The sequence below is a fragment of the Microtus oregoni genome, unplaced genomic scaffold, assembly GCF_018167655.1.
Source record: "Microtus oregoni isolate MIOR12 unplaced genomic scaffold, Mior012 000050F_ref0000143, whole genome shotgun sequence".
In the NCBI taxonomy this organism is placed as follows: domain Eukaryota; kingdom Metazoa; phylum Chordata; class Mammalia; order Rodentia; family Cricetidae; genus Microtus; species Microtus oregoni.
Genome location: NW_024543256.1, coordinates 9,266,067 through 9,281,691, shown reverse-complemented (window position 1 = coordinate 9,281,691; position 15,625 = coordinate 9,266,067). Strand labels below are relative to the sequence as shown.

The 15,625-nt window shown below is 38.5% G+C and overlaps 1 protein-coding gene across 1 annotated transcript in view; it reads left to right on the top strand.

The window, feature by feature from the left end:
* The first annotated feature begins 10,437 nt into the window (after positions 1-10,437).
* LOC121437206 (zinc finger matrin-type protein 1-like) overlaps positions 10,438-15,625 on the top strand; it is a 35,073-nt gene continuing 29,885 nt past the window's right edge. Inside the window, 1 exon segment of the mRNA XM_041637062.1 lies at positions 10,438-10,697. Within this exon segment, the coding sequence (XP_041492996.1) occupies positions 10,634-10,697 (64 nt within the window). The 5' untranslated portion in view covers positions 10,438-10,633.

The window sequence follows — 15,625 nt, the reverse complement described above, 5'->3', positions numbered from 1 at the left end:
TCTTCCTCCCAGAATTTAGTTCCATTTTCCCCACCTACCTAAGTTCAGCTCTATCAACAGGCCAAGGCAGTTTCTTTATTCATTAATGATAATCACAGCACACAGGGGGGACTCCCACATCACTTCCCCTTTTCTGTTTTAAATAAAAAAGGTTTTAACTTTAACATAGTAAAATTACATATAACAAAACAGGTATCAAACAAGAATTACAGTTACACTATTTATACCTACTTTATCTTTTATCATAACTAACAAAAATTATAACTATCTACCTATTCTTTAACTTCATCAAAGACTCCAGAAGGATATACTATTGCCTAAGTAAACAGAAAGTGCATTGTAAGCAACTTCTAAAACTCTAGAAATGACAGAGACATCTTGCTGCATGGACAGTTACCCAAAGTTCTTTTGTACCATTGGGGCATCCATCTTCAGCCTATGGGCCCATAGCATCCGGCAGACTTTTCCACGAAGCAGGAAATTTCAAAGACAGTTCAGTCACTTTCTTCTGTATCCTGCAAAATGTCTTGCAGACTTTTTCATGAAGCAGGAACACGGAAGGATCATCTCACCTTTAGGCAAGTTCAGCAGTCATTTTTTTTCTGCAGGTCCTACATGTCCAGTGAAGCAGTCCAGGCAAGAACAATTTCTTGCCCAAATGGCTAACCAACTCCATAAGGCACCTCTTCACTGCCCATCATCCTTTTAAAGTAGCTTGGTGCTGCCAGGAGCATATGTGTCTCATTGTCATGAAAAGTCTTAAGTTCTTAAACATTTTCAATGCCACATTCTGTTGTCTTTAAAAGGTTTGAAGAATGCCTATCCATCTGAAATATATCTCTATACATCTAGAAAAATCTAACTAACATGACTACAAGTTTGACTATTATAGATGATTATCCATTAACCTATATTTCTTAATTATACATTATATTTTTAAATGAGCTGGACAAGCATAATACCTTAATCAAGATCAGAAATACATATACATAGTATAACAAAATTGACCTTAAATTTGTATCAATAAAGCAAGATCCATACCAATGCAAATCTCTATAGCATATCCTCCTTTAAATGTAAACAAACATTTATAAACAAAATTTGGGAATATGGGCATAGTTCTGTCCATACTACTTCCTGCTGTTTGGGGACGCTGTTAATCAGGTCTTTCCTGGTGTATCCTGTGTGCTAGGTTCATCTCAGTCAGCAGTTGGGCAAAGTATTTTCTTTGTGGGGGTGTTTACAGCAACCTTTCAGGGAGTCTTGTTCTATGAAACCATATTGGTCTGGAAGCAATCTACAGGTTCTTATCTTCTGTGAAAACAAAAGAAAAACCTCTTTTCCAAAGCACCATATCATTAGACTCAAATTTTGGAATCAAGATACCTTTATGTTGGCTTAATTTAGCAGTCCATACAATGAAATGTTTCTCTGTACTTAGCTCCTTCACAGTCAACAAATTCAAAGAAAACACAATAATATACATAATCCAGACTCTCTGTGAATTTTCCATTTTTGTTGCTTATTTTTCTTTACTCCTTTTAATCTATGACTGTCTGTACTCTGTCTCTTTAAAGACTTTTTTTTAAAGAATGATAGGTAATAGGTCAAGTTTATAAAAAATTGTTAAAGTTCCTCAGTTGGGCCTATCAGAAGGGTGTCCTGAATTCCCTCTAGTGGCCTCTCTAGCAGTCTAAATACTTGTTCTTTGCTAAATCTCACCTTACCTTTCAGAGAAATTCTCTAGGTACAAGTACAGGTATGCATAGTAAGGGAGAGAGAGCAGCATGTCACATTTTCAAATTTCAGTAGTTATAGGATTAATTACTCACTAGAGTGAGTTAAGAAGAAACAATATATTTTAACAGTTTTCCTTGTGTTGTCAAATCCCTCATCTTATTGTTATTTAGTAGAAATTTTCTTGTTGTGTTCCAAAAGTAAAAGGTGATGGTACAAAAGACTATAGCATGGTGCTAGAATTGCTAGGCAAATGAATGTAATGAGGAAACTCACACTGTTTTACTGAGCTATGACCTCCATAGTGACTGTTACTGGCCATTTGTTTTGTGCACTTGAGTTTTTATTTTTTCACACTTTAGAAGACTGCTAATGATAACTGGATGGTATCAACTGAATGCATTATTCTTTCTTCTCATTGCTTACTATCTCTCTTTTAGTAGAGGCTTTCTAGTGAGCATTAGTACACAACATAAAATTTTGCACTGTTTACTGACCCCCTATTCATATGGTTCCATGCCTTTTCCCTCATACCACCTTGTACCTGATACTCCAGTCATTCCCTCTGTAGTAGTCAGATCATTTTAATAAGTCATTTCCACTATATAAGTTTACAAACATTTTTACCTTTGCTTGGAAACAAAGGAAATGGCCAGATGCTCTGCCCTTCACTTTGTTCCCTCATGCCATTCATAAATCAGGTTTGGTCATTTTCCTTCTCTATTCACCAAGGCCAGTGCAAGTATTGATAATGTAGAAATCTGGAACTCCCTGCTTCAGCATTGTCCTTGTACATCCTAGAAATGCATACACAAACCTTTGAAAAACCATTTTTGTCATACAATGAGTTATCATTAGGCCCATTCAAACAGATAATATTGTGGGTATTTAATTTATTGTGGGAAATTTCTGCTCTATACTAATTCTTTACTAAAGGATTAGATGGTCTGTCTCTCCCAAGGCCCAATAATATGTGAGACCCCTTTTTAACTTGTGTCTAATTTTTTTACTGCAGATAGCATGCTCCTTTTCCAGACCATCAAAAATTATGCTGCAAGTTTCCTGAGATAGTTATCACAAATTGCATGTGGAGTCTGTTCCCTCTGCATATATTCAAATATCATTAAGGTCATTAGATCAGAGGTTCTCAACCTGTGGGTCGCGGTCCCCTGGGGGAGTCACACATCAGATATTCTGCAATTCAGATATTTACATTACAATTTGTAATAATAGCAAAATTAAAGTTATGAAAAAACAATGAAATAAGTTTATGGTTAGGGTCACCACATGAGGAACTATCTTAAAGGGTCCAAGCATTAGGAAGTTTGAGAATCACTGTATTAGACCATATGGCCCAAATTGCAGAGTTACTTTCATCCCAACAAATTTTCCTGATTTTGGTCCTACTCGAAGTTGGTATATTTGCATGTCACTCACTCAGTAAATGTATCAGAACAACAACTCCAACTTAAGAGTATTTTACCTTTCACAAAAGTGGTCTAGGTGTGGTGTTTTCTACTTAAGTGATGGATAACACAAAAAAGCTGTTTGTGCTTGGCTTTCCAAGGTTGTTTGACTACATTCTTAAAGCTCTTAGACCCCTCAAAACTTTGCTGACGTGAATCTCAGATAGTTCTATTCATTGCATGTGCCAGTACTTGAGCTTAACTTCCAATCAATTCCTTCTCACTTGGGCCAATTATTGTTGTTTTCTGTATAATGGATCAAATACTGTCCTTCAGAATATCCATATGATCTGCATCTTTATAACAAAGGGTGAGTGTTAATATAACCCTGAGACAAAATCATCAATTATTTATCTTGTCTAAATAATGTGAATGTAAATTACTTCTATGTGCTTTTCATGGAAAATAATTTTATTAGGTTTATGGCTACATACCATGTATCTGAACTCATATTAACCACTTCTAGAGTAGATAACCACATCTAGTACAGACAAACTAGTTGTTTTGAATTTTGGTAATTCTCTCCTTTTCCATAATATCTTGAATTTTTTTTTATCTTGAAATTTTTTAATGGTATAGACTAGCTAACTAAATAGAAAATGACTGGCATTATTTCCTATGAATTATCGACTCTTTAAGGATGGCATGAACTTCTGTTGTTCTCAACAGCATTTTTATAGGTATCTGTTGTTGCTATGTATTTTACTGGTTTGGACTATAGTAGCATCATTAGCATTTTCACTTATAGATATTCTCATAATCAGAACAACTTTTTCTTCACAGATCAAGGATGTGCTGGTTAGCATTAACTGTCAACTTGATACAACCTAGAATCACCTGGGCAGAGTCTTAATGAGGAATTATCTACATCAGGTTTGCCTATGGACATGTCTCCAGTAGACGGTCTTGACTGTTACCTGATATGGATAGAACCAGTCCACTATGGGCAACACCATTTCTGAGGCTGGGCCCTGAACCGTATAACAGTGTAGCAAGTGAGCAAGCAAAGACCCATGTATTTATTCTGTCCCTGCTCTTAACAGTGGATGTGGTCCCTAATTTTCGTCCTTGACTTCCACACCATAATGGACTATTCCCTGGAGCTGGAAGCCAAATAAGCCCTTTCTTCCCTAAGTTGCTTTTCATCAGGGCATTTGTCCCAGCAACAGAAATGGAACAACACTGCCTTCTGTATAATTAGATTCTCAGCACAGGTAAACTTAGGTTAAAAAAAGCATTTCCCTATACTTGAAGTTAACCAGTACAATATATGTAAATTTTCCCATGTTTATAAACATGAGAAATATTAAGAAAGACCTTAGAACAGATCTATATATTAAACATGTTACAGTATTTTAGCCTTATCTCTAATCTGACAAGAAAGTGTGTGTGTGTGTGTGTGTGTGTGTGTGTGTGTTTGTTGAGGGTAAGTAACAGAAATCAAAAAAATGACATTATAAAAAATTTATACTGTGAGACTAATTAGGCATATGACATATATTTTTGAGTTTGGGTTTTTGTTTTTTTGTTTTTCTTATTTTTTTTTTGAGACAGGGTTTCTCTGTAGCTTTGGAGCCTGTCCTGGAATTCGCTCTGTAGACAAGGCTGGCCTTGAACTCACAGAGTTTGCCTGCCTCTGCCTCCTGAGTGCTGGGATTAAAGGCATGCATCACCACCGCCTGGCATGAAGATATATTTTTATATAATGTTCTCTACAGTCTTGAGGCTATAGCTGATGCTCTCTGATGAGGTAGTTCAGTTGGTAAAGCGCTTGCCATGCAATCATAAGAACCCGAGTTTGATCCCCACAATCCACATACAAAAAGCCATGCATGGTGGTGTCTACTTGTGACTTCAGCAGAAAAGAGGTATAGACTGTTGGATCCCTGGGGCTCAACAAGCCTATCCTTCTCAGTGACCTCCTGGCTATTAAGACACTGTGCTTTAAAAAATGGTGTGTTTTAATAGGAGTGGCGGGGCTGCGTCCCCAGCACCCAGGCCACCTGCTAGCTTATCCCCCGAAATAATTACACGGATACTGTATTCTTTTAAACACTGCTTGGCCCATTAGCTCTAGCCCTTACTGGCTAATTCTGATATCCCGATCAACCCATCTCTAATAAACTGTGTAACACCGGTCTTACCAGGAAAGATTCAGCATGTCTGACCTGGTGGCTTGCTTCATCACTTGCGTCTGCCCGGGAGAGGGGAGCATGGCCTCTGAGCTCACTTCCTCTTCCTCCCAGCATTCTGTTCTGTTTACTCCTCCCACCTATGTTTTAACCTATGAGGCCAAGCAGTTTCTTTATTACTTAACCAATGACCTTCCTCCATCAATGGTGCATATGCCTGAGGGATAATATCTGAGGTTGTCTTTTGGCCTCTATACATGTGCGCAAATATATTCACATACACACAAAAAATACAATATAACTGACTTAATTTTTTAATGTTGTTCCTGTATGCATGTCTGTGCACCACTTGTGTGCCTTGTCCTTGCGCAGACCAAAAGAGGGTGTCTGATTCCTGGGAACTGGAGTTACAGATGGTTGTAAGCTGCCATGTGGATGCTGGGCATGGAACCCAGGTCGTGAGGAAGAGCAGCAAGTGCTCATAACTGCTGAGTCATCTCTCCAGTATCCCTCCTATTAAAATGTATTTATTATTTATTATTCCATGTATATCAGCATTTTGTCTGTGTGTATGCCTATGTATGGTGTGCATGTAGAGGCAAAAGAGAGTGTTGGAGCCCCTGAAACTGGAGTTGCAAATGTTTGTGAGCCTTGCTGTGGGTTCTGGGACTCCATTATACTACTAATATTTAATTAAGTATATATTTAAAACAGCCAGTGTCAATAAATGTACATTTAATTTCATTTCTATAATATCAATTCTAACCAGGTACATCCTGTGGTACTACAATTTTATTATCTATTATTTTTAAATGGAGAAAGATGAATTTTGCTCCATTTTCTTCTGAATCCTAACTTTCCACATATTTTTATTTACTTTAGAGACATTTTTGTGTATGTAATTCAAATGCTATATTTGTAGTTCTTTTTCTTTTTGCTCAATCACCTTATACTTAATGCTAGGTCTAAATTCCCTCCACACAAACTCGTGTTGAAACTTAGTTGCCAGTGTGATAGTATTGAGAAGTGATACCCTGGATTGGAAAAATAGCTCAGCAGTTAAGAGTACTAGTTGCTCTTGCAGAGGACCTAGGTTCGATTCCAAGGATCCACTTATGGGTAGTTCACAATCACCTGTAATTCCAGTTCCCAGTGATCTAATGTCCTCCTCTAGCTTCCATAGGTACCGTACACATGGTACAAAGACATGCATGCATACACATAAAATATAATTTTTAATTTAAGAAAAATGAGTGGCATTTTTAGAAGGCAAATTATGAGAACAATGCCACCAGCAGGGCTTGAAGATGCACGCATAGAAAAAGTGTACTTGGGTGCACATGTGCTCATACACACAGAGAGAAAGAGTTTATTTTGTACGCTAATCTAAAAAATAATTTTTTAAAAGAACCTTGAGGGAGTTCATTATCTTCTGCTCTTCTCCTGTGAGGGGACAGTATTCATCCTTTAACCCTCTTTCACCCCAAATACCAGTGTCTTAGTCTAGAAATCCAAGCCTTTAGAACAATAAGAAAAAAATCTTGCCTTCCTTCTTTACGTCCTTTATTTAGAGGCAAGAAATCACATTGTATGCAGATTAGCAGTCCTCCTGCCTCAGCCTCCCAAGTCCCAAGATTTCAATCATGAGTCACCACACTCCGTGTGTAAATTTGTCAATTATTTAGTGACATAACTAAATATATATACCATTTTTATGCATTTTCATTTATGTATCCTAACAAGCCTATTTGATATCCTTTCAATGTTATTGAACAACTTTCGATATATCCATCACTTATCACCTTTGAAGCATTGGTTGATAAAATGAAGCATTTCTGTTCTACCCAGTAAGATTCACTTTTTTTTTTGTTGTGCGTTATAGCTTTTAATGGTGAGACATCTCTCCAGCACTATTTTTTTTTAAATGTGTGTAAGTGGTTTTGCCTGAATGTATGCCTGTGCACCAAATATATCTCTGGTTCCCACAGAGACCAAAACAGAGTTATAAAACAGTTTCCTGAACCCTGTCTTGAAAAACCAAAAAAAAAAAAACAGTTTCCTGGAAGTTATAGACTGTTGTGAGCCACCATGTGGGTCCTGGGAACTGAACTCTGGTTCTCTGCAAAAGCAGCAGGTGTTGTGTAGAAGAGGGCAGCATTAACTAAAGAGAAATCGAATAGGTTACCTGGAAGAAATGCACTATTATCTAAGTTTCAAGGAATGTGTGGACTTTATTAGGCACTTGTGAGGACCCGTGTCATTTCAATGAGTAAAAGAACAGATAAAATACACGACACCATGAAATGACATGGTTTTCACAGGAATCTATAAGATTTAGTACTGTCGATTTTTTTGGTTTAAGAGGGAATAGGCAGGGGAGGGATGGGACCAAGGAAATGAGAACGTCAGTAATATAAAACCACATCTCGGACTTCGTCTAGCAAAACAAGGAGAGCTAGTGATGCGTGACAACCATATGAAAATAGGCTGGAGGGATGGGCAGCAGAGGAAAAACATCAGTGAGACAGATGCCATAGCTCTGAAAAGACATGACGAGGAAATAAAGAATGAAAGACTTGAAAAGAGAGTAAACACAAAAGAAACCCTGGACAAGTCTGCTGGGTTTGTCTATTAACAGGGAAATAAACGAGTTTGTCCACTATTATCAGGGAATAGCTACAGCTTCAAGTAGCAACATGGATGTAACTTACAAGCAAAATGTAAAATAAATGAACTAAGTCCTAGAATACTATCCAAAAGTGTTCCAAATTTTGGTGAATTTTGTAAGCAGTCAAAACTAATGAATACTATTTATGTACAATGTGAAGATAGTAATATTACATAATTACTTATTTTTGCCAAATAACTTTTAAATTGCAGGCAGACTTTAATATTATCAAAAAGACTAAGAAATTTTAAAAGTTTTTTAATTCTATGAGAATTTCATACATATCCTCAATGCATTTTTAAATCATACTCACCCTTTATTCCTCCTCTAAGTCCTTCCAATTTCATGTCCTTTTTAGTTGTTTTTTTTTTAAACAACTCAAGGAGTCCAGTTTGTGCTGCTTATACATTTAAGGTTGTGGGGCCATCTGCTGGAGCACTGTGGACCTACCAGACGCCACAGTATTAAAGAAAACTAACTCTTCTTACCCTGCCTTCAACTTGTCAATAGCTCCTCAGCTAGCGTTGGGGCTCTTAAAACCTGCTCCCCAATGCTGGAATGTGAACTTGTACAGATCCTGTGGGGGCTGTGAATTCCTCTGTGCCATGGCCTTGTCTTATCCAGAAGACAGTTGTACTTTGTCCTCTCCAGCCTCTGGCTCTTACAGTACTTCGACCCTTCTTCTTCAATAGTTTCTGAGCCTTGCTGGGAGGGGTTGTGATATGGGTGTCCCATTTGTGGTTAAGCACTCCACAAACACTCATTTCTGCACGTTTTGACTAGTTATGAGTTTCTACATTAATATCCAGACATTCACTGTGCCAAGAAACTTCTGTCATGTCTGAGGGCTGCACTAACCTGTGGTAGTGATGGGAATTTAGAGGGCAGTTAACTATTATCTCCATTTCTCAAAAACAGTAGCAGGTTCTCCCCTGGACCCGATGAATGCCCCAACATTGGTTCTTGGGTAGATTTACAATACCGGGCATATGTTTCCTTTTAAAAAGAGATTTTTGATGCATGGACTCTTACAGAATTGATCAACTACTGGTAGAATACCTAACAGAATACCAACAGTAATTTACATGAAAGAGTCTAATACCAAGGATGAAACTCTTCCCTTTACATTTCATTTTTGGAGTCTGGGGAGATGGCTCAGCTGTTCAGAGCACTGATTACTCTCGCAGAGGACTTGGGTTTGGTTCCCAGCACCTACAAGGCAGCCCACAACAGTCTGTTTCAGTTTTAGGGCATCTGACACTTCCTCTGATCTCCTTAAGCTCTTGAATGATCCCTGGTGTACTTTCATACATGAAGACAGACAGACAGAGACAGACAGACCGACACACACACAAATTAAACTTTTAAATTAAAAAATAAATCTCATTGCTGGAAAACAGCATGAAAGTTTTCAAATTGAATTTAGGTGTGATAGTAAGTATTATTTGAAGTTCAAAACAAATTTTGGGTTAAAAAATGAAAAACATTAAATTTAATTTCTTATAAAACTGTTCTATCTTTAAAACAATTTCTTTAGAAAAGAAATTATAAATAATACTTCAAATACTAATATATATTCCTATATATGTGATCATTTTGCAAAATCTTTAAAATTTAATACTTGGAATCAACAAACTGAAATATTGTAGTTGGGGAATTCTAAATTACAAGTAATGCTTCACTCCAGGCCAGCCAATTCGATTATTCCCATTAAATATATAATTACACTCAATTTTCAAACTAAAAATCTTATCTTGTTTAATAATACCAGGTGTTAAACGTATGTATTCTTGATTATAAAGTAACACTTTAGACATATATGTCTGTAACAATTAGTATGTTTTAAAGGCAAGGAAATAAACGTAAATATTAGAGCTTTAAGAGTTTTGGGTAAAAATTATAAGGAATCAGTAATATTTCAGTTCTTTGACTGGGCACCAGATTTACCATAATTTAGATGGATAAACTGTTGTTTAAGGAGCATGAAGACTGTAGTACCAGATTCTGCTTATTTCAATTCTCTGTACTAAGATTTATAAAACAGGAGAAAATGTCTCTTAGAGATATTTTGGAGGAAGGATCAAGAAATGTGCTGACACATTTTTTTTTAATGGGTGTTGGATTACAGCTTCAGTCCCCACCGTATAAGGACATTTGTTTTTACATCCCAAGCTTTTTGCCCTTCGCCCTTGGCCATCTTTTCTTCCTCTCCGGAGGGAGGTCCGTGATGCAGAGCCACTAGGGAAGGGGGAGGCGTCCTCCGGGCACACGGCTCTCCGATTGGTCGACACCAGGAGCCAGAAAGAGGCTCGAGCTGGAAAAGAGGAAGCAAGGGACCGGGTGGAGCATAGAGAAAGGCGGTGCTAAAAAAGCCTAACGGAATCCAGACACCAGTGCAATTGTGTGCGCCAGGCTGCGGCGGCGGCGGCGGCGGTGGCGTCGCCGAAAGCTGTCTCTCAGCTGGCGAAGTCTTCCCCTCGGGAAGCTCCCTAATCTGTAGCCTCCGCCGCCGCCTACCCGGCGGCAGCGGCGGCGGCCTTGCTGGTGCCTCCCTCCTCTGCCACCTCCACCCCTGCCTGCTCACTTGCCGGTGCTGTGGAGAAGGCGGCGGCAGCTTTGGCGGCTCCACTATGGCGGCGGCGGGGAGGGGGGACAGTAGTTTTAAAGTAGACACCTGCCCTTGCCTCAGAGAAGGTGAGTTCCCGACCCGGGACGCGAAGGCGGCCTGTTCGCCTTCGCCTCCAGTCTCCAGCTGGCCTGAAACCCGGGCTGGGCGCGGTTCGACACCGCCCACCCCCCACCTGCTGTGGCGCAGTAAAGGCCAAGCTCGCCCCGCCCCGTCCCGCCCCGCTTCGCTGGGCTTGGTCCCATCCCACCCCACCCTACCCCACCCCACCCCACCCTCCCTTATTAGGCCCTAGAGTGCCAGATAGACTGAAGCTGTGAAGGGCATCCCTAACCTCTCCTTACCCCAAAGCTCCCCCCCCCCCATCCCCAGGCAAAGGAATGGCAAATACTCTTAAGGCAGGAGTTTGAAGGGGAAAAAAAATAAACAATTTTTGTCTTAGCCAGATGCTTTAGTGTGAAGTAGGACGCCGAGGTGCGATTTGGGAAGAAGAGGCAAAGCAGAAGTGCTGTGGATATCCAGGGCCAGGGAAAGGAAAGGAGAGCAAAGAGGGACTATCATAACTGTAACAGGAACCCCCACCCACCCACCCACCCTGGTGAAATTCAAGGGATTGCAGTGTAGAAAATCAGTAAAGAAACTCGGCAGTAAGATAGTTACAGAAAGATGGAGTTAGCAATTGGAGTAGGTTAGCATGCGTACTTGAGCTTTCAAGTAGAATTTGTTGGAGACAGGGTCATAGGGTCCTCTGGGGCAATGAGGCCTGTACTGAAGAGAAACAGTGCTTGGCAGAAGCGCAGATTTCAGAAATCATTTGGAGAATTTTCTTTGGTATTTGAGGTTATGACCTAGCAAAACAGGGCTTAAGGGCCCATCTTTAACATTTCTTTGGTTTCAAGTAAGTGCTGTTGTACCTGCCAGCACTTACTATGCCAAATATGGAAAGCTATCTCTTGATTACTTGAATATGAGCGATCTTCACATGGACTATTATTTATCTGTAAACAGCCTACTATTGGACTGTGAACTTTGCCATTGCAATGTGTTTGAAAGCAGTTTTGGAAATGTTTTTAAATGGTTAAGACTGGCTCTGCTGCAGAAGCTCTCCGATTTCATAATTTATGTAAAATATTTGCTGGGTTACCTTATCTTGCTCATTTACATCCAAAGTGAAAGGTTGTGAATGTAAAAATAGAGGATATAATTTAAATTCGTTTATCTTCGGTAAGGACACTCATTAAAATGAACCTCATAAACTAATTTCTTTACATTCATAGATTATATACCCTGTGTGCAATTCCATAATATTTCACACCTTTCACTTTGGTGGAATGGCAAAGCAATTAAAAATCCCCATAATATTTGTAATAGGCACATTATATAAATGCCACCTAATAAATACAGAAATGGGGAATTCACTGTGATATGATCGTGCTCTATTTATCAACAGTCTTACTGAAGACAGTCTTTGAAAGACTGATGTCTTCCATGAGTCATGAATTATACCGTTGTTTGGAAACTCCTGGACTTTTACATTTTTAAGGGGGTCTTGTGGTTGCTTTTTCCCCCTTTTTGTCTGTTTTGGTTTGAGATATGGCCCCCTTGTAGTTCACACTGGCCTCAGACTCACTGTGTAGTAGTGAGCCAACAGATCTCCAGTCTCCACCTCCTGAGTGCTGGGATTATAGGTTTGTGGCACTGTGCCTGGCTTCAACTTGGAAAACAAACTTGGTCTATAACCAGCAAATAGGTGAGCGCGGTTTTGTAGGCATCAAACAGTTTGGCTTGGTGACCTATTCATAGTAAGGTTTAGAAAAAGTATTTCATAGAAAACTGACTTTCTGCCTCATTGTGTAACTGCTTTGGTTGCAGTGTCTTTGAATATATGCAAATAATAGAAGCATTGTAAGAGGGAGAATTTCAGGGGCCTGCATAATGACACAGTAGGAAAAGGCGCCTGCTGCCAAGCATGAGGACCTGAGTTCATTTCCAGGAGCCCCCATGATGAAAGGAGAGAACCAACTCCTGCAAGTCGTCCTCTGGCCTCCATACACACACACACACACACACACACACACTGTGGCACATATGTGTTCACACAAAATGAATAAATGTGAAAAAAGATAATTTAATAAAGGAAAAACAATAGCTGGACTCTTGCATAGTAAATACAGATTACGATGCTCATAAATTATCCGACTTTGTGAGCCTGAATTAGTCCCAAATTTCCTTGACTTGGGCTTCCATTTCTGAAATAAATGACTTGGATAAGACAAACTCTGACATTAATTTCTGATATGAAAATATAAATGATTATTTTGGATTCTTTTGGTGGAATTTCTGTAGCTGTATATGAAAACAACAATTCATAAATCATAAGAAACCTTGACTATAGTTAACCACTTGACTCTTCATGAGTAGCAAAATCTGTGTTGAAATACTGTTGAGAAAGTTTACTAGGATACAAAAAAACAAATGTAATTGTTACCTAAAAATTAACTGTCATTTTAGTTAAATATCCTTCATTAACTTGGATGTCCAAACTAAAACCCCCTTATGTTTTCACTTTAAAATGGTAGGTATTTAATACATTGTAATATTCCAAGCACTATTAGGGCTCAGAATCTTGTCTAAATATTTATAAAGCACTATTTTGTTCTAGTTATAGTATACAAAAGGAAAAGAAAATACTGGTTAGTTGTGTGCCAATGTCCTTTTTTATAAATCCTAGTTAAGATATAGCTCTGAAATATGTCAGAGTACTATTAGGATCCCAACTATTTCACAATCACTCCTGATAAGATCATGAAAAGTGGTTTGAAAAAGTATCCGCTGGCCCATTTCCAGTTGTAGCCCACATTCACAAGGACTTTTTTCTACATTAGTAATGAGGAAATGACAGTAGAAATAAAAAATGTCATACAGGGAATGTTAAAATTTTTCAAAAAATTCTTTTGTGGTATTGAACAACAAACTTAAAACAAGCAAAAGAAATGCCCAGAAAATAATATGCAAAAAGACATGTACACAAACAGAATATATGGGTAAGGGGAGTTGGGAGGCTTTTAGGATACTTCATATTTCATCAAGTGAAGTTTTTCAAATATATTATGACAAAATGAATTCTGATCCAGTAATGATGCTACATCTATTTGTAGTTTCTTAAACTCTCCTCGCATATTTATTTTTCCCTTTAAAAGCAAAACCAAAGAAAAGGTTCTGAGTTTGTATTTTAGATTAGAAAGCATTGTGGATTTCAATTTAGTTGTTAAATAGTTTCCATGGCAATTACTTTCTTGCAATTACAGAAGCTTTCTTTTGTTCAGTAAAGCTTTGAGTCATATGTCACGAAGTCCTCCATGAGAAAGCCTAGTTAACCTTTCCTTCCGTTACTTAGTAATCATTGAATGCCACTGTGTGTGGGCGAACCATACTGGCTAGTGCTGAAAACCTAGGAATGCATTAGAAACATCTGTAATGGGCCTGGGCAAATGACTCAGTGGTTTTAGAGAACACTTACCATTCTTCCAGAGGATCCAAGCTCAGATCCCAGCATCCACTTCAGGAGGCTCATAACTGCCTGGAACTCTAATTCCAGGGGATCGCATGCCTGCTAATGCATGCACATGGTTGTGTGTGTACACATAAATACACATAATAAAAATAATAAAAAATAAACTTCTAAAGAAACAGCTATAAAAACAACTCTCTAATGGTCTATAGGCATAGCTCACTTGGTAAGTGTTTGTCTCAAAAGCATAAGGCTCTGAGTTCTGTCCCTCCAGAACCCACGTAAAAATGTACGTGGTGGTGCACACTTGCGATCGCAACATTGGAGAGGCAAATGCAGGAGGACTGCCCCCTCCCAAGGCTCACTAGCCAGCCAGGCTAGCCTAATTGGTGAGCAATCTAGGGAAAGACCATGTCTCAAAGGATATGGATGGCATTGAGAAAGACACCACCACCACACACACACGCACCAGTGCACATACAGATGCATAATAAAAAGTAAAAGAGAAAGAAACTACACTCAGTAGAGCTTGATGGTAAAATTCTAACATAAATCAAAGAGTGGGGAAAGTGTAGTTTTAAATATAACTGATGAGATTCCTCAACTGTCATTACCTTTCAAGTATTTCTTAAGAATCTGTGTCTGTGGAATCTTCCATATTATAAGCACACCAAAGCACATTATATTGTGAATCTGATATTGGTGTTTGACAAAATTAATTAGTAAACAGGATTAAACTCCCGTTTTCTACATTTGGTGGATTGGCAATGTCTAGAGTGAGATAAATGGCCATTTATTGGTGTCTGTCTCCCTGAATTATATCAGTATGTAAAAATAATCACTAGTCATATTTTTAGCCTAACAAGGAAATCTCCTACTACATATTACATATATACTAGGATAGAACTTTAATTACTTTCTATCTGAAACACTCTTGTACATTCATTCACATGTGTTCAACTGTTGGCATGAGTAGCGTATATTTAGTGCCTATCTGATATAAAGCAGCTGCTGTGGGATCAAGGAAATTACGATTACACCCAAGCCTTAGCTGTATTTTTGGCTTCATAAGCATGACTCCTGACCTTCCTAGCCACAAAGGCTTATTGTTACTATGGTCAAATACTCCTTGAGCATAAAGACAGCACAAATACTAATCATAAGCATAGTATTCCCAATTATTTTAATTGTGTTTTATTTTGTTATTGTTGAGGTACCCTGGAAAAGCCTGCGTTGACTGTGATGACATGCGTAAAATTACAAGAATTGCAAAACTCATAAGACAGAAGCTATTTTAATCATCTTAAAACTAAGGATGCAAAATAGCACTATATCAATGAGCATTTGTCATGCTGACAGGTACATATCTGTAGCATGAGGGCCTGCTTGGCAGGGTTTTTATCCTGCCCAGTTCCCGCAGCCATTTAACCCCAAAGAAAATCACACAGAGAGTCTGCTTTAGATATAAACTAATTGGCCCATTAA